The sequence below is a fragment of the Hydra vulgaris genome, chromosome 09 (genome assembly GCF_038396675.1).
Source record: "Hydra vulgaris chromosome 09, alternate assembly HydraT2T_AEP".
NCBI classification, from domain to species: domain Eukaryota; kingdom Metazoa; phylum Cnidaria; class Hydrozoa; order Anthoathecata; family Hydridae; genus Hydra; species Hydra vulgaris.
The window spans coordinates 41431886-41450510 of NC_088928.1; the positions used below are offsets into that span (position 1 = coordinate 41431886).

At 29.4% G+C, this 18625-nt stretch overlaps 2 protein-coding genes across 4 annotated transcripts in view; one reads left to right on the plus strand and one right to left on the minus strand.

Moving 5' to 3' along the window:
- LOC101238882 (E3 ubiquitin-protein ligase UBR2) overlaps window positions 1-1279 on the plus strand; it is a 145998-nt gene extending 144719 nt beyond the window's left edge. Inside the window, exons 46-47 of the mRNA XM_065805726.1 lie at window positions 253-519; window positions 652-1279. Of these exons, the coding sequence (XP_065661798.1) occupies window positions 253-519; window positions 652-793 (409 nt within the window). The 3' untranslated portion in view covers window positions 794-1279. The remainder of the gene's footprint in view (window positions 1-252; window positions 520-651) is intronic.
- An 8152-nt stretch (window positions 1280-9431) lies between these two features.
- LOC136084788 (uncharacterized) lies at window positions 9432-17425 on the minus strand. Of its 3 annotated transcripts, none has more exons than XM_065805723.1 (4): window positions 17385-17425; window positions 10590-11028; window positions 9927-10124; window positions 9432-9786 (listed from the first exon to the last, which is right to left on the minus strand). In XM_065805723.1, exons 1-3 carry the CDS (start codon window positions 17397-17399, stop codon window positions 10093-10095), a joined length of 486 nt encoding a protein of 161 aa, XP_065661795.1. In that variant the 5' UTR covers window positions 17400-17425; the 3' UTR covers window positions 9432-9786; window positions 9927-10092. The 3 variants fall into 3 exon arrangements, with proteins under 3 accessions (XP_065661795.1, XP_065661794.1, XP_065661796.1); XM_065805722.1 differs by lacking the exon at window positions 17385-17425 and adding an exon at window positions 11117-11243; XM_065805724.1 differs by lacking the exons at window positions 10590-11028; window positions 17385-17425 and adding an exon at window positions 10405-10568.
- Window positions 17426-18625: the final 1200 nt, after the last annotated feature.

An 18625-nucleotide genomic window follows, 5' to 3' on the forward strand; every position in this document is an offset into this window, starting at 1 on the left:
ATGAAAAAAAAAGTAGAATTCGCTTTTATCTTTTCTTGACTCGTTCAATTTACAGTTTTTCGAGTATTCTTTTAATTCCTTTCTTGCTTTTTAAATGTTTTCATTACTTTTTCTTGCTCTTCTTACCTTATCTTGCTCTTCTTTACTCTTAAGTGACTTAAAAAGTGCTGACTTAAAGCGTTGTTAAATATGAAATTGGTAAAAGTAAATAAAAACCAAAAAGTTTAATACAAAATTTTGAAATTTTTTTAGGTGTCCTACTACTGGCGATAGCAATTGCATTCCGTCGTTGTGTCTTGTATGCGGAGAATTGTTATGCAGCCAATGTTATTGTTGTCAGACTGAAAACGAGAATCAGTACGGAGCATGCGTGTTGCACTCAGTGTCTTGTTCTAACAGTGTTGGGATTTTTTTTATAGTTAGACAGAGTGAAATTGTTTTGTTGTACAACCACACATTAGGAATGATGATTCCTTCTCCTTACTTAGATCAGTATGGTGAGGCTGACCGCGGTTTTAGGTATGCATTATTTTTGAAAAACTTATCTTCAGAATACAATTTTCTTTTTGAACTGTTAATTCTTATTTTATATATGAGACTTGTATTTGGTTTGAATACATGTGTTATTTGTTGGTGTGTTTTTATTTTTAGACGCGGCAACCCGCTATTTTTAAATGAAAAGAGATACGAAAGTTTGGAGAAAATATGGATTAGCCAGCAGATTCCAGAAACTATTGTTCGAAAAATTGAAACCGATCGATCTTTATTATCAAATGAATGGTCTCGTTACTAAATTTAAGTTATTTTCTCGCAGATTTCAGTGTTTTAAGTTGCGTAAATCTTGTTATCGTGATAATTGGTAATTGATATAATTGGTTTTTCAGCCGTAAAGCAAACAATGAGATGACATATATTGATCATAGATGGAAAAATTTCTTTACATTAGTTATTTGTATTATTTTAAAGCTGGTTACGGTTATTTATAAATTCCTTAAAAGAAATGAAATCACATGGTTACCACGTGAATCATTGCTGCTCCTTTAAACAAAAGACGTTAGAGTTATTTTTATTAAATCAATATGATAGAGTATATTATAGCAGATAGTTATATCATGTTATAAATTACAGTACCTTACGATCGAATGATTTAGATTTTGAAAATTTGTGAATTTATGCGGAAGGGGTTATTCCATTTTCTTTGACATTTTGATTTATAAGTATTTTATCTGTAATAAATATGACGATTGCAAGATTTAGAATTAAATATAAAGTTCATAAATTCACAATATTCAATACAAGATTCATCAGTTTTAAGATTTTTATAGCGAATATAAATAAATATTGTAAAATTTTGTCGACCATTGACTTGGAATTCATGATAAGTGACTAAGATTTTCAAATAATCACTAAGATTTTAAAATAAAAATATGTCTAAGGGTGACAGTGCTGTCAAAGTAAGCCGTGTTTTGGAATTATTACAAAAAATTTTAATCCTAAAACAAAAAGTCTTAAAGTTGTGACAAACTTTTATAAAGAAGTTGTATATTTTGTATAAGTTGTATAAATGTTGTAAACAAGTTTAAAATCTGAAAAATCGAAATCTTTAAATTTTAAAATAAAAATATGTCTAAGGGTGACAGTGCTGTCAAAGTAAGCCGTGTTTTGGAATTATTACAAAAAATTTTAATCCTAAAACAAAAAGTCTTAAAGTTGTGACAAACTTTTATAAAGAAGTTGTATATTTTGTATAAGTTGTATAAATGTTGTAAACAAGTTTAAAATCTGAAAAATCGAAATCTATCAATATGGTAAAGGAAAATATTTTTGCTAGATTTAGTAATGCATACCTAAATGTAAAGTTTAAATGTAAAGTAATGCACACCTAAATTAAGTAAGCACATTTGAAAAAACCTTATTGTTTTATATGTATCTGCGATATTGAACAGTAATCAACACTTTTTATTGTTCAAACAATGGAAAGTAGTTGACAGTTTTGTTTTGTTTTTGATCTTGTTGTTTGAGATCTGAGTTATTTTAACAGTTCTTACGAACTTTAAACAACTTTTGAAACTAAGTTTGTGTAACAACGCTTTAAAAATTGTCGAAAAACGAAGTTATTCTTGAGAATTCTGTTGAATATTTATTTTAAACATTAATAATCATGTTTGGTAAATAATGAATTTATTTTAGGTTTTAGAATCATTTTTTTTTTTGATAACTTGATTTGTATTTAAGGCCTTGAAATGATTTAAATGAGGTTCGCAATCACAGATCTGTTTCCATCTAACTAAATCTTGCAGACATGCTTTTAAATAATTTTTTTTCTAGTTTACCGTAATTCGTACTTCCCTATGTAATATTGCAGTAACAAAGATAGCTGTGAATGAAGAAAAGATCTTTATCAGGGCCGTACCATTAAAAAATGGTTTTCATCTATATAGTATGAAAATATTAAGGTTTCACTTTCAATAGATTTGGTGTACGAAATGTTTGTGTATGGTCACTGAAAGTGACAAAATCTAGAATCGAAAGTTAACGACTGATTCTTTTTTACTATTTTTATTAAAAGGAAAACCAATGTATGTGAACTATTATCATGATTGAAAGTGAAATCATAATTCCAGTTTGAAATAATACACATTTTCTAAAAATTTAATTTACCGACAATATAAACAATTTTGATGCTCAATAACTTGAAATCAAAATATAGTATTGAGTTTTTTTTTTGTTTTTAGCAACTACGTACGCTAGTTACAACTACGTACGCTATTAAAAAATAAAACTGTAAAGAGTTATTTTTTTTTTTTTTTTTTTTGGCTATCAATAAACGTTTTGTATAGAAAAAACTAAATATATTCTATTTCACTCAAAGCAACAAAAAAAAGCCACTTCCATCAATTCTTCCCTCTCTAAGTATCGATTACAACAGTATTGAAAGAACTTAAACAATTAAATTTCTTAGAGTGGTTATAGACGAAAATGTTTCATGGACAGCCCACATAAAGGCCGTCAACATTAAATATCTAAAAATCTTGGTTTACTTTTTAAAACTAGACCATTTTTATCGTTAAAACTTAAAAATTCTTTACTTATTTATTTAGTTTATACATAGTCATCTTACATACGCTAAGATTGCTTGGGAAAGCACACGCAAGACAAAATTAATGCCTCTTTATTAACGACAGAAACGTGCTTCTAGAATAATACATCATAAAACAAAACATACACATGCTAATATACACAGTGTAACATACATGATGCTTTATTTAAAGAAATAAAAGCGCTGAATATTTATCAAATTAATATCTATGCTAAAATACTATTTATGCTAAAATACAAAATGGGATTATTTCCTTCACGATTTACAGAAAACTTTTTTCATTCAATTATCAATAAGTATTACACAAAAGCAACTGGTAACTTTATCGTACCCCCCCCCCCCAAAAAAAAAAAAAAAATCTAAATTCTCTATCTCTTATCGCGCCCCCTATTTATATAACAAATTAGTTCCAAAGTACACATTAATTACTCTTCCTGACAATTTATTTTCTTTAAAATCAAAAATTAAAATTTTTTTTCATAACATAAAGAATTACATAGAATTGTTCTAGTTCACATAATAAATCAAAATTTGAACCAAAACAATCTACAACTTGAGAGAAGTCGGATTTATATATATATATATATATATATATATATATATATATATATATATATATATATATATATATATATATATATATATATATATATATATATATACATATATATATATATATATATATATATATATATATATATATATATATATATATATATATATATATATATATATATATATATATATATATATATGCCATTAAATTTTTTCTTTTAAAGCAAAGTTCATGAATTTACATGTCTTATTTATTTATTTCAAACTATATTTATAGTTAACAATTTACAATTGTTGTTCATATACGGGCAATATATGTTCATATGTCAGGCCTGTACACGGGCCTGAACATTAAGTTTGTGAACTTTTTGTAAGGAAATCAAGTTCGTCAACTTTTTTAAATGTAACATTTTTAATCAACTCGTATTTCCAAAAAAATAAAATTTTAATTGTAATTTTATTACTGAGTGTTAATTTAGTCATTGCATAGTTGGGCCTGAGGTAAGCAAAACCATGCAAAATCAATATTGTGTTAGTCATTCAAAAACTGATTTAATATTAACCATACTTAATTTTTAGGTTCAGCATATCAATTTTACCAGGGAAATGGTAATATTTTATTTTTCAAATATTAGTCAAAATGAAAAATAAAATGAAGCCAGAGAAACAATTTTTTTCTATTCTATTGTCTTAACTCTACATATTAGGTCAAAGACACCATATATTGAAATAAGAAAAAAAGATATGAAAATTTATTTTTTATACAAGCATTTTTTTCAAAGTACTTTTCTTAGTATGCCTTAACGTTTTTGTAACACTTAATTTAGCCCAAGCATAAATAAACTTATGGACAAATATGGATTATAGTTGAGCTCAAGTCTTTTGTTATAAATGATATCGTTTCATCAGGGGGCGTTGACCTCATTTTTTAGTGTTTAATTATTCCAAACATGTATATGTTTATATTAATGTCAAATAAGGATGCTTTGCCAAGTACTGTAATGATTGCAGCCTGGGAACCAAAAAAAACTAAAAAAAAAGTAGTTATTTTACCATAATTAAATTATTTTCAATTTATCTACAAATTTAAAATTTCCAGAAATAATCTGCTGTGTTCGGTTTTTATGACCCATCAAAGTTTAATATCTCTTCAAATCGAAGGGGGGAGGATGGGGGGAGGGAATGAATCAAACTTTTTATGGTCATAATTTTAGAACACGAATATTAGAATATTATTTCTAATAATCTATCATTTTGTTAATCGATCACTGTTTTTATGTATACATATATGCCAAAAAAATGACCATGTAAAGTTCGATCCCCCCCCCCCCCCTCTTGGTTTGAAGAGACATGATAGTTAAATGAGTGTAGCGTTGAGCAACCGACCTAGCTTCATCAACTAGTTGTTTGTGCTAGGAGGATCGATCTTCATCGCACAAACGGCTAATTGATGTAACTAGTTCGGTGTCTCTATGCTGCACTCATTTATATTAGATTTCTTCTCCGTTAGACATCCTAAATTGGTCTCATATAAAAGTCTTGAGAACGTCGTATCTGGATAAACTAAAGACGTCTTTCTAGACGTCACACAGTAGTGTGTGTGTGTGTGTGTTGTACTTTATATTTTAATATAAAGTTTTAAAAGAAGAATAAACAATATAATAGATTTGGAAGTTACATCATCTTATTACTTTATTCTACGCCATCAGCCAGGTTCGTATGAAATATTTCAATTTAAAGCTGTTTTCTTTATAAATATTGCATGTATCTAAGAATACTTTCTTAAAAAGTTTAACTATATCTATATTACACTTCTAATCTACGCTACAATAACTGTTAAAGTGACGTCCTTACAAAATTCAAATTTGATATGTTATTCTGAAACATCTCTTGAAACTATAGAATTTGAGTTGAAATTTATACAAATATTTTTATGGCAATACCAACCAGAAAATAAAATTATACTAAAAGAACATGCTTTCCTAAGAGTTATGTTATTATTATCAGGTGACATAGAACTATGACCTGGAATAATGTATTTGAACCATATTATTTCAGTGATGGAGAAACTTGAAAATATTCTGTATATGAAATGCTTACAATGTTTTCATTTAAATATCCGTGGCCTATGGAACATTTAGCATCATTTATTTGTTTAACTGCAACAAAAACATTGACATATTCGCCCATATAAACCCATATAAGCAAGGACGACCCTAGTGAACTATATCATATCAAGAGTTATGCATTTCTAAGCAGCATACGTAAAAACTGACGTGGTGGATGTGTTGCCGTTTACATATCTAATAAGTTAAACTAGGTAAGACGTAACGATCTCAAATCCAACGAAATACAGAGCGTTTGTTTCGAAAAAATACTTCCAAAGACAAAGAGTATATTGTTTTGTGTCCTATATTGCCTACCGGATGACTCGAAATACCTTAGCCACAATTTCTCTAACCTATTTTCAGAAATGATATCTAAACCTAATTAATCTAATTTATTAGAAAAATTTTTAATTAGAGATCTTTATGTTAATTACATGAGGTCAAGTGATCACACTGAAATAAAATCAATGTTAAGATTCTATGATTCAAGCAACTAATAAAAAGCGCAACCAGAACAACGTTAACATCTTCTACTTTAATTGTCGTAATTTATACAAATAATCTCCGGAATGTGAAGAGAACCTTTTTTTAGTCATTTTTACGCTGTGGCACATATACAATCGATCTCAATGTACACTACAGCCACGTTTTTATTTTTTGCGGTCTTTATCCGTATGTACTAAATTTTCACGCGTTTTACTACATTTAGTTTTTCATAACAGTTTTTCCGTTTCAGTTTTTCAGTTTTCATTTTTTGTCTTTTGAAATTAAATTTTAAAATTATGTTCAAATATATACATATCCTTCATACCTGGAGCATTATTAACTTAACAATAGGCAATGTAAATTTCATATTTTAAAACACTTCTTACTTCAATTATTTTTCATTTATTGAAACCCGCAGTGTTATAGTTTTTCCAGAAATTTATTAATGTGTAGGTGTGAGTAGAAGTGGGACAAGCGAGCGGGAGAAGTGAGAACTATATAAAATCATTTGTCTAAAATAAGTTGAAAATTAGTTTAAGCAAACTATTTTAAACTGGTTTTAAATTTCAGTTTATTTTAAATGAAACACAAATAATCAATATTCAAAAGTTTTTGATTACATTTGACTATTGACTATTGCGGAGTTTCATTCTTTCTTTGAAACATTAATTGATATATCACAATATATGATTTTTTAAGATTTTTTATTATGCTTTTCGTTAAAAAGAAAATTAATAGTTTTAAATACTAGGGGGTTCTAGACCACCTAAATCCCCTGGTTACAGCTCTATTCGGGCAAAGCGATTATGCGGAACTTGAACTTTACTACATAGAATAAAGACCTTTATGATAATGTTTTAATTGGTTTTAGATTTAATTTAAATATTAGTTTGTTTTTAAGTTAGGGGCTGTTCAAATAATACGTAACACCTTTTTGGCTGTTTTTAGACACCCCACCCTTCCCCCATGTGACATTTTATGACATTTTCTGTCAACCTCCTCCCTTTTTCCAATATGAGGCGTGGCGTTATTTTTACCCAATTTTTCAACTTTTCGCTAACATTTTCATTGATTCCGCTGTGAGGAAAATTTAAATTTTTAATATTATATGTCTTGAATTAATTTACTTCTCTTTAATTCATTGTTTTATCATTTATGCCAATATTACATGGGGCAGCACGCAAACTACTAAACTTAAAAAAATACTTAGTGTTCAAAAACATGCGTGTAGAATTATATACGGAAAAAAAAGAAGGGAGCACACGAAACCCCTTAATGCTTGACATGAAAATGATGAATATTTATGAAATAAATATTTATCAACACCTAATTTTTATGTATAAGTTTACAAATAACCTAACTCCAGTAAATTTTAATTGTAAGTTTAAAAAAAATATAAATGAAAAGTATTTCCTTAGATCAAACCAATCAAATTTCTTTAAATTGCCTAAGAAACTAAACAAGTTTACAGAGTGTTCAATAGCATTTCGCGGACCAAAAATATGGAACAATTAAAAAAAAAGAAGAAGCTAAAAAAGATAATATGGTAAAATCATTAAACTCATTTAAGTTGCTAGCAAAAAAATACATTTTTAATTCGGAGGAATTACAAGAACTCCGTTAAGTTTTATCAAAATAGTTTTACTTTTTTATTCTTTGAAAAATTAATTGTACATATCTTTTGTAGTTATTCATGCAATGGTGTATATATTTTAAATCCTTGAGTATTTAAATTTAAAGTTTTTACATCTTACTTTTATCTACAGGTTATTTGAACATTTTGACGACATTTTATTTTTTCAAGGGGCTCTATGAATAGATTGTGGTGGTATTTTATCACCCATATCTTCTTTGAGTCCCGGTCTGTTTTTTATATTGTCTTATTTGTTTATATATTTTATTACGTGATAATCTTATGTAACTTATTTTATTAAACAGCAAAATATATTCTAAACAAAAAAAAAAAAAAAAAAAAATTTTTTTTTTTAAATTTGTCACGTTACACTGAAGCTAACCCCTCCCCCATGTGACATTTGGTAACACTTTCTGATCCCCCCTCCCATCTTAAAACTGTCACGTATTAACAGCTCCATATAGGTCTGTAAAAATGATACTTTCATATTGATGATAGTATTAAGTGGCTACAATTTTTTTAAATAATAAACATAATTTTTAATTATTCGACATACAAAATTGCATTTCGAAATCTCAAATTTAATGTTTTATTATTTATTTTATTTGTAAATATTATGATTCTTTGTAAGTTCAAATAAAAATATTTTTTTGTAAGTTCAAATAAATTTAGTTTTGAATACAACTATACTGTTAAATTTCAACAAAAAAGTTTGTATATGAACATTTATCAAGCAAATCACGCAAATTTTTGTATAAACATAACAACTGTTGCTCGGCAACGAGGACATTTTAACTGTAAATGTGGTATACACATTGTGCAAACCATGTGTCCACAGGGAACAGCAGCGAAGTTTGGAGTATTTTCTAAACAAACAGGACATGTTGTTCCATTAGTTTCATCCACTACTCTTGAAGTCTCCGTGATTGCAACAATTTCTGTAGAACTATGTAAGTTTTCTCCGAGTTGGAAGGTATTTTGCACTATAGCTACATCATCTGTATTTTGCACTATAGCTACATCACGTGGTATTGATACATTAAGTTGCTGGGCTTCATCTTGTGGTGGAATTAAATTAGGCTGTAAGGGCTCTATTTGACCTTGCGTAAATGATGAAACTGTTTCCAATTCCGGTGGTTGATTTATACGACTAACGCCAAGTTGATTGTTAAATAACGCATCTGCGCAATGTGAAACACTTTGCAGAAATTCCAATGAAGTTAGACGTCCGTTGGCCAAATTTTCAGTAGCAACTCTGATTTTACGATCATTTAAAACATATTTCTGCTTTCGTCTCCGACGAATCTGAAGTCCACATTCTAAACGTAATTTATCAAGTTGCTGGACTTCTGCAAACTTTCTTAGTTCTGCTAAAATATTAAAATAATTAAATGCAAATAAAAGATAAGTTCAAATTATATTTTTATTTTAGATTATATATATATATATATATATATATATATATATATATATATATATATATATATATATATATATATATATATATATATATATATATATATATATATATATATATATATACTTATAAAAACCCAAATGTTTGGATGAGCAATCTTTATTCATTTTAAAAGCGAGGCATGGAAGCTTTCTTGATCAGAGTTCGTTCTTCTGGGACAACCAAAAACAGAAATTTTGTTACTGCCAATACGCCCAATCTAAAATGTTTCCATATAGGTCATTAAACTTTGACATTTTGCGAAGTCATTTATACTTAATGACACCACAAACAAATTTGGATTCAAATTGCCTAATGTTGGCTGAATATGGTGAGGCGGTAGCAAAGAAAGACACAATAATAGCCTTATCCATTTCTTCAAATCACTGTGAACTTGCAATTTTAAAAGTCCAAACAATCCAAGATGTTTACACTTGTTAACCACAGCCTAAATATAATTAATTGCAAACATAAACTTTCAGTACAAATAAATATATATTTTTTTTAAATTGTATTTTAATTTAGTTTTAAAATTGCCATTTTATAACAAAGGTTATTGTATGTTTAGTTAAATATTTTTTTGCTTACATTTACGTAATGAAACCAACAGCCTGAAATTTCAGCTAAAGGATATTGAATTTCCAAGGTATTCATCAATGCTTGTTCATAGTCCGTCATTATCCGTAACGGTGACAAATGTGGAACGAGTTCAGCAACTTTAGAAAATGCAAGAGAATACAGCTCTTGCGTTTTTCTAGTCATAAGTATGAAAATAGTTGGGATAAACTAAAACAAAAAAATCTTTACTTCTTGATTCTTTACTTGCAGAACAACATTAATAAAAACAACTATAATTTATAAAAAACAGTAGTAATAACAATAATAACAATAATAACAAAAATAATAATATATGGAGGGTGAACAAGAAAAAACAGGGATTATATTTTGTTTTTTTTCAATTCATTAAGGTGCTCTAAAAAAATCTAACGGTATTAAAAAACACCGCGGAAAAAATAGAATTCCTTTTTTACACCCTTCTTATATTATCTTTTATTGATTATCTTACATGATCAAGCAAAATGTATCCAAATGTTATCATTTGATAAAACATTCTCGGAACTACCTTAAATGTTCCGTCAACGTGCAAATCAGTCGGTGAAGCAACGACTGTTTTCCCGATAAATATGTGAGCATAATCGTTATTTATACGAACGTACCCTTTGTAAAAATCGGTCCTGTCTAAAAACTTACTTATGTTGTTTACTCTCAAAGAGTTGTCTAATTCCCCGCAATTGGCTGGTAATTGCGGCTGCACTGATCTACGTCTGCGATACATAGTGCTTTCCATCATTCCAAAAGAAACGTGATGTGCTGATTGGTTACTAGCAGTTTCTTGGTCAAAAATATCTCGCAAACTTCCACTTGTAGTTTCAGCAGCTCGTTTTATTGATTGTTTTAATTTTAAAATTTCTTTTTTTTCAAAATCTGGCAAATGGTTATGCGGCGTTATTTGTACTAACCCTTGGCTTGGTTCACTTGTTGCACGACTTCTACAAAATTCATCCTTACATTTGAAACCGCCGCCATACGATTCTGTTGCTTTTTTGTCTTTACGATAATAGTAACCATTTTGGTAATAAATTTTTGAGTTTTTTCTTTCGCCTTCGAGTATTTCCATTTTAATGTTTAACTAAAAAAAAAAAAGTTCTTTTACTATACTTTTTTGTACTTTGATATAATAAATTGAAGCGTTAACATTAAATTTAATAAGAACGTACTAATCGTTCTAACATTTATAAACTAAACTTAAAAAAAATCCATTTTGTGTGTCACCAACCAGTTCTTCTTCTTTGTACCGGAATGTTTTATCTGAAAACGAATTAACGAAATTCCATTTTTAACCCAAAGCACTCATTTTAATTACTTTCTCCATTCGAATTTAACTGTTTTCTTTACTTCTGTAAATATTATGAAGAAATATGTTTTTTCAAAGTTGAGTTGCAAACTAAAAACTACATTTTTTTACTACGGAATAATAATTCTTAGTATAGAAGTAATAAAATGTTTTAAATATTTGTTGAATATTGTAGCGAATATAGAGAACAATATACAGCGCCGGCGCTAGAGGGGTGCAATTAAGATTAAGCTGGTATATCCCTCAGAAAAATCAAATTTTTCAATTTTTTTTTGTTTAATGTTATTTAAAATTTATTAGAGAATCATATTCTAAAAATCTTTTTTTTTTAAACTTAGCTTTAAAATTAACTTTAGGAAAGCAAACTTTACTAAACCTTACTTGTTTACGCGTCCCTGACAACCTCCTTAGCAAATAAGGGTTAAATTTTTATTTGGCTATAAAATTCTCGCCTAATAGAGTAAAATGGGCCAAATGGAATAGTTAAGAATTTTAATTATTTTTACGGAAAAATGATTTCTAAAAAATTTTTTTTTAAAGAGAATATTGAGCTGTATTTAAATATATAAGAATCGGTATATAAAAATATAAAAAAAAATATTTTATTATACCCTAACATTCGGGGAGAATGAAATACGCAAGTCTTTGTGCAAATAAAACAATTCTTTTCTGAAAAAAACAATTATGAAACCGATAAAAAACAGTTTAAAAAACAACCGAATAAGAAAATATTTCATTCATATCATTTCATATTAGAATAGATTTAATAACGATCGATTTGATTCGTTCGGGATGGCCCTGCCCACTGAGTGGGGTAATGTGGGCCTATGTTACTTTTTCGCATTTTTTTCATGAAATATACCAACTCATAGTAAAATATGAGTCATTGAGTATGTATCCAATTTAAACATTTTGTTCAAAAGTTTAAAGATAATAAAAAAAAGTTTAAAGTTTAAAGATAATAGTGTTACAATAAATGCGCTAAATGCAAAATAACTTTTTGTGTTCAAAACAGGAAATTAAAAAAATAAATTAATTAAACATTTTCAAGTCTCTCTTAGCGGTTTTCCAAAAAATTTTGGAAATTCAATTAACGCAGTAAACCATAACTTAAAACCATAACATAAAATATATTAAAATAATCCAAATATAACTCTCCATATTGAATATATGATATTCAAATTCAAAATAACTGGACGCAATTGAGTACAAATACGTTTCAAACCAAAAAAAAGTTGATTTACAATCAAATATGTGTATAACAAATTGTAAAAAATATGTAAACTTTGATCTTTTATATCGCATTAATGCGTCATATGACAAACCTAAAATAAAAATTGTAACAGATAAGTAGACATAAAAGAAAAACAAAACAAAACAAAAAAAACAACTGGAATAAAATTTACCTCCTTTTCGGTAGCCTGTTGTAACTAGACGGCTCCGTTGGTCACTTTTTGCGACCATTGTGTCGCATAAACAAACAAATTTATTCTTCGTGGCTGGTGAGCCCCGACTTCTTCCAATGTACACTACAACGACAAAACAGACATTAGGTTATCCCGCTGGATGTGGTTACGGCGCCCAATAACCTAATGGCTACGCTAGCACTCACGCACACGTTCAATCGGAAGCTCCACAATGCACGTCGGATCAGCGCTCGCTGACTATGTGCTCGGATCTAAAATCTCACTCCATAGCACATCATTCCACACCAGCACGGGGCAGTAGCTCTTTTGACTAAGAGCGATGGCTTGTGGCCTATGGTGACTAATGTGTGCATTCGATCAATTGAAATCCATTCTGTAGGTCTTACGTCTGGCTCTGATGTGCTAGCCCATAAGCGCAAGGAGTGAGTGTGTTTAGCTTTCTATTCACCCGATTTGAAAGTGAACGAAAACATAACGAGACCATACGAGACGACCAAACGGTACATACTAATGCACTACACCATCACACCTGTAGACATCAACAGTCTCTAAAATCATTTTATCAAATATTTGTTCTTTTTTATATACTTTTGTTCGGAATCTTTTTTTGACCTTATCCTTGTATATTTATTCAGATTTGTGTTATTACGTGTGAATGAGACCGCATATTTGTGAGTAGCAAAAGAGCGCGAAAAAAATTTTTTTTTTCTTTCACAAAATTACGTATTAGCGTATTTTTATAACAAATGTATTCTTGTTTTGTATGTACTGAACTATACCACTAGATAAGTTTAGACATATCACAATCTCATAAGGTTTTTTGGTTTCTTTTTTGTTTCTATCTAGTTTTCTTGATCTGACGTCGCTAAGTTAGTTTGTTGTGGTTTGCACTATACAGTGTTCACTAACTTTCGTTAGGTCGTTTTGTCAACAATATTGTTTTTAAACGTTACGTTTTTCAGTGGTTATAAGCTATTAGTAAAAAATCGCATTTATTGTCTCATCTGTTTATTTTTTTCACTATTCTCTGCTTACTGATTATATGTCTGTATTTTTTTTATCTCTGGCTAATCATTTTTTAATTTATCTGAGTCTGTTTTGTGTGATAGCTTTTGTCTCTACTTATCAGGCAAGATTTATATTTCTCATACTATTGGAGTCACCAGATTTTCTACCATATTTTCAACTAACTACTTTTATACTAACGACAAACATTCTTAGTTTCGATGATTATGAGTGATATTTATTATATTTATAAGACACATTTCAGCCATAAAAGAAACGGTAAGTTACTCATAATTATTAATTTCTATTTTCTATTTGCTTTGTGTTATTTCTATACATTAAATTGTTTATTTTTATACATACGCATACATGCATGTGTACACGTTTGTCTTTTCTAATGTAAGTGTACATGATATTTATATGTATTAACATATTTGCTTATATTCACACCACGCGCATCTCTTACCACCCTCATGAGATCTCTAAGAATGTTGGAGCTGTATTAAAAACTGGGATAGGGATTGGGATTTTTGGCTTTTGTAGTGTAGTCCTGTTATATTGCAATATTGACTAGCATGACGTAGAGTGCAGGCGGTGAGATCTGTTGCAAGGACACGCCCCTGACGAGTGGCGTTAGTGCAGGTCTCGGGCTCTCCGAAACGTCATTGGTGATCGCAGTGCATTCCTGAGGAGGGGAATCACCATTATGCACTACTTAATTTTGATTGGTTACCATGGCACCAACATTTTTTTACCTCTTACACCCACGTATTATAGCGCTTTGTGAGCTTTATATTATGAATTTGTTACATTAATGACATTTATATACTTTTATCTCACACAGGTGATTATCAGTTTTCAGTTGGTTATCTAGAGTTTAGACCATATATAGTAGCACATTTACTAGCCTATTTTTTCTTTTTATATTGCTCGTACTTATATTTTTTATCATTTTACTTTATATTTTGTTATCTACTTATTTTATTGTTTTTGTATGGTGCGATAATTTTAGCCATGGTTGCCTTTAATGAACCAGCGGATCGATATTGACTTGTTTACATATTAGCATGGGGTAGTAGCTCTTTTGACTAAGAGCGATGGCTTGTGGCCTATGGTGACTAATGTGTGCATTCGATCAATTGAAATCCATTCTGTAGGTCTTACGTCTGGCTCTGATCAACAGACATCAACAGTCACTAAAAGATTTTAGAAACTGTTGATGTAGACATCAACAGTCTCTAAAATCAGTATATCAAATATTTGTTCTTTGTTGCATATGTTCAACACTCAGAGTGACTAGAGCGTTAGTTGTTCCTCCCCATACCCCCTTATCATATATTCTTCGTTTTTCTACTTCACAAAAGTCTTGCCACACATTTTATATTTTCTTATGATTTTTATTTTTTATTCAATGACACCATCTACAATCTGTTTTTATTTTCACATCTCCCAGGTCTACGTAACTGGACGGCTCCGTTGGTCACTTTTTGCGACCATTGTGTCGCATAAACAAACAAAATATGAGTTGAGTCATTGAGTATGTATCCAATTTAAACATTTTGTTCAAAAGTTTAAAGATAATAAAAAAAAAGTTTAAAGTTTAAAGATAATAGTGTTACAATAAATGCGCTAAATGCAAAATAACTTTTTGTGTTCAAAACAGGAAATTAAAAAAATAAATTAATTAAACATTTTCAAGTCTCTCTTAGCGGTTTTCCAAAAAATTTTGGAAATTCAATTAACGCAGTAAACCATAACTTAAAACCATAACATAAAATATATTAAAATAATCCAAATATAACTCTCCATATTGAATATATGATATTCCAATTCAAAATTTCAAGTACTTATATTACGCCTAATGATGATAAAAAAAGTTTAAGGAATAAATTAGACGGATGCTCAAGTAAAAATTAACCAAATGTTCTCGTATTATATATTATAGATTCATTATTCTTTAAAAATGCTATGCTTATTTAAAAATAAATTTGATGTGCTAAGATTCAAAACTGCTACTCTCCGGTATCTACTAGTTTCAATGGAAAGTTACATCTTTAATGATCGTCTATATGAATCCGTTGAAAAATAAAATCAGAAAATGAATACAAAAGCATTGCCAGAGATCTTATTTACTTAAAAAAAAATAAGCATATTTTGGTCTTAAAAAAAATTGAACCTAATTATATAGTTTATTTTCTTTGTGATGAACCATTTTCCATATTTTAGAACCTGTTTTTAGTTCATTTTCATTGAAGTTTAAGATTTTTAATTAAAATCTCCTAGTTTAAATGTTTACGCCATTTTGAATAAAAAATGTGCTTTAAAAACTCCCTAGTAAGCTGATAATTTTAAGGTAATTTTAAGTTTACACAATTTTTAAATCTTCAAAAGTGGCCTAAAACCCTCATTACAACGAAAAAAGTTATTTTTTAACCGTTTTCTTACCTGCATAAGGAGCCTAGCCTATTTTTTTTATGAAAAAACTCATGAAAATTTGACGACCCTGCGCGACCTATTTTTTTTAACGTTTGTTAATGTTTGAATCACATTTGATTCAAACATTAGTTTTTCATAAATATTTTGTAGTTTATTATTTGGTTTTAAAACTTTTTTTATACATGACACTACAGACGATGCAGTGCGAATGTATGAATGGTCAATTTAACTGTTTCCGTGTTTCAAATCTGTTACACCACATTTTTCATTGCCTAAATAATAGATAATAGCAATAAGACCTTTGGTAGTTTTTTTATGAACACTTGTTTACTAAAATTTTCGGATGTACAATGTTTTTGACCTGTAGTAGTTTGGGTAAGATAATAAGTTTTTTTAAAACCTTTTTTGCTATTCTTAGAACTTATTATTCTTATTATTTTTCCATCTATAATGATTGCATTTATAATCGTCTTTATTTTCAGACTTCATTTTAAAAACAAATATTCTACCAGCAATAGATAGAATGGGTGCAAACGGAATAAGTTTTACATCGTTGTTTTCGATGTAAACATTTCGACAGCATTATCTGCCGACAGCATCATCTGCCGACATAAAGTCATTTTTATTTTTAATAACATATTCCTCAATTTTTTGCCTTAACTAATCAATTCTTTTGATGTCGTTGCCTTCATTCTTAAATAAAAAAATACTGATACTACAGATTTTGAAAACCGACTGGCTACCACCAATAACGTGTTATTAAGGACAATTATAAAATAGTTGTTCGATTATTATAGGTTAAAATAACCTATAGGTTATTATTAACCTATAAAACTATAAATATTGACGAACAACTTCTTGCTTATTCGTGTAATAAACTTGAGTTTATTCTAATGTCTCTAATGAATATCAATATTTAATGACTATAGTGTTATTTACATCAGTTGTGGTTGTGCTCTCTTTTGCTTTATTAAATTTTTGAATGAACTTTCAAAAACCAGAAAAGTTTATAAAAAATAACTTCAAACGTACTTTATGGAAACTCATAACTTCGTACGTACTTTATGGCAACCCAAAAGGAGAAGTTTTTAAAAGTTTTTTCAATTATTAAAATAGTGCTTTTTTTGAATATGTTTATTATAGCATAAATAAATTATTCTAATATTTTTATGAGCATAATTTATTTTTAAAAGCTTTTATAAAACCTTTTATAAAATGAAACTTAAAAATTTTAAAAACCTTCAATAAGGGTATGATACTTACTGTTCTGCTCGACATATCTCGCTGCTGTTTTTAACTAAGCGTACCGAAATAAAATAAAAAGTATAAAAGAGAATGATCATTACAAATAATGGTAATCGTCGGGTTATCAATAATATAATTAAAAATAATATTTGTGGTCAGTGTAAAAATTATTAATCGTTATTTGGTTTTTTGCACGAGATGAATATCATCTTCAAACTAATTTTTGAATTTTTAGCATTTGGTTGGTTTGCATTGGATACCGTTTGCTTTAACAATAGCAAAATCAAAATGTGAAGAGTAATGTTGATGTAGTTGACATAAAAGTTGTAAAAATTTAATTAAGTATCCACTCAGAGGTTATTTCAGTGGTTATTGGCATGGCCGTAGAGAGGGAGGATTAGGCGGGTGTGTTGTCCTGGGGCCTGGCTTTCTTTAAGAGTCCGGAGTAGGTCTCTTAAAGAAAGCCGGGCTACTTTTTTTTTTCTCCCATAAAATGGGAGAAAAAAAAAGTAGCTAATTTGGCATTACATGGTGCTCATTTTTAGCCAAGATAGGGCCCATAAAGAAATTTGCCCCGGGACCCATCTTGGCTCTCTATCAGTTATCAGTGACTTTTATTTTCACAATAATAATTCTGACTTTTTTGCACTTATGCCAGTTTTTGCAATTGATTTACACTTATGCTAGTTCGCACTTATGCCGATTCGTACTTATGCCAATGTTTATAAAATCTTTCGGCGCACCTATGCCAGTTCGCGCTTGTGCCAGTTCGCACTTATGCCAGTTCGCACTTATCCCAATTCGCACTTATGCCAGTTCGCACTTATGCCAATTCGCACTTATGCCAATGTTTGCAAATTCTTTCGGCGCACTTATTCCAGTTCGCGCTTGTGCCAGTTTGCACTTATGCCGGTTTTTACAATTGATTCGCACTTATGCCAGTTTGCACTTATGCCAGTTCGCACTTATGCCAATGTTTGCAAATTCTTTTGGCGCACTTATGCCAGTTCGCGCTTGTGCCAGTTCGCACTTATGCCAGTTTTTGCAATTGATTCGCACTTATGCCACTTCGCACTTATGCCAGTTCGCACTTATGAAAATGTTTGCAAATTCTTTTGGCGCACTTATGCCAGTTCGCGCTTGTGCCAGTTCGCACTTATGCCAGTCTTTGCAACTGCTTCGCACTTATGCAGATTCGCAGTTATGAAATTCGCACTTATTCAGCCTCCTCTCTTTTGATTGTCGTTAACGTGACGTTT

What these genes read in the sequence shown, in the direction of transcription:
- LOC136084788 (XM_065805723.1), bottom strand. An exon ending in TTTGAGAGTAAACAACATAA is followed by an intron (nt 10,125 to 10,589) that starts GTAAGTTTTTAG and finishes TTTTTGTTTTAG; the next exon opens with TTTATCCCAACTATTTTCAT.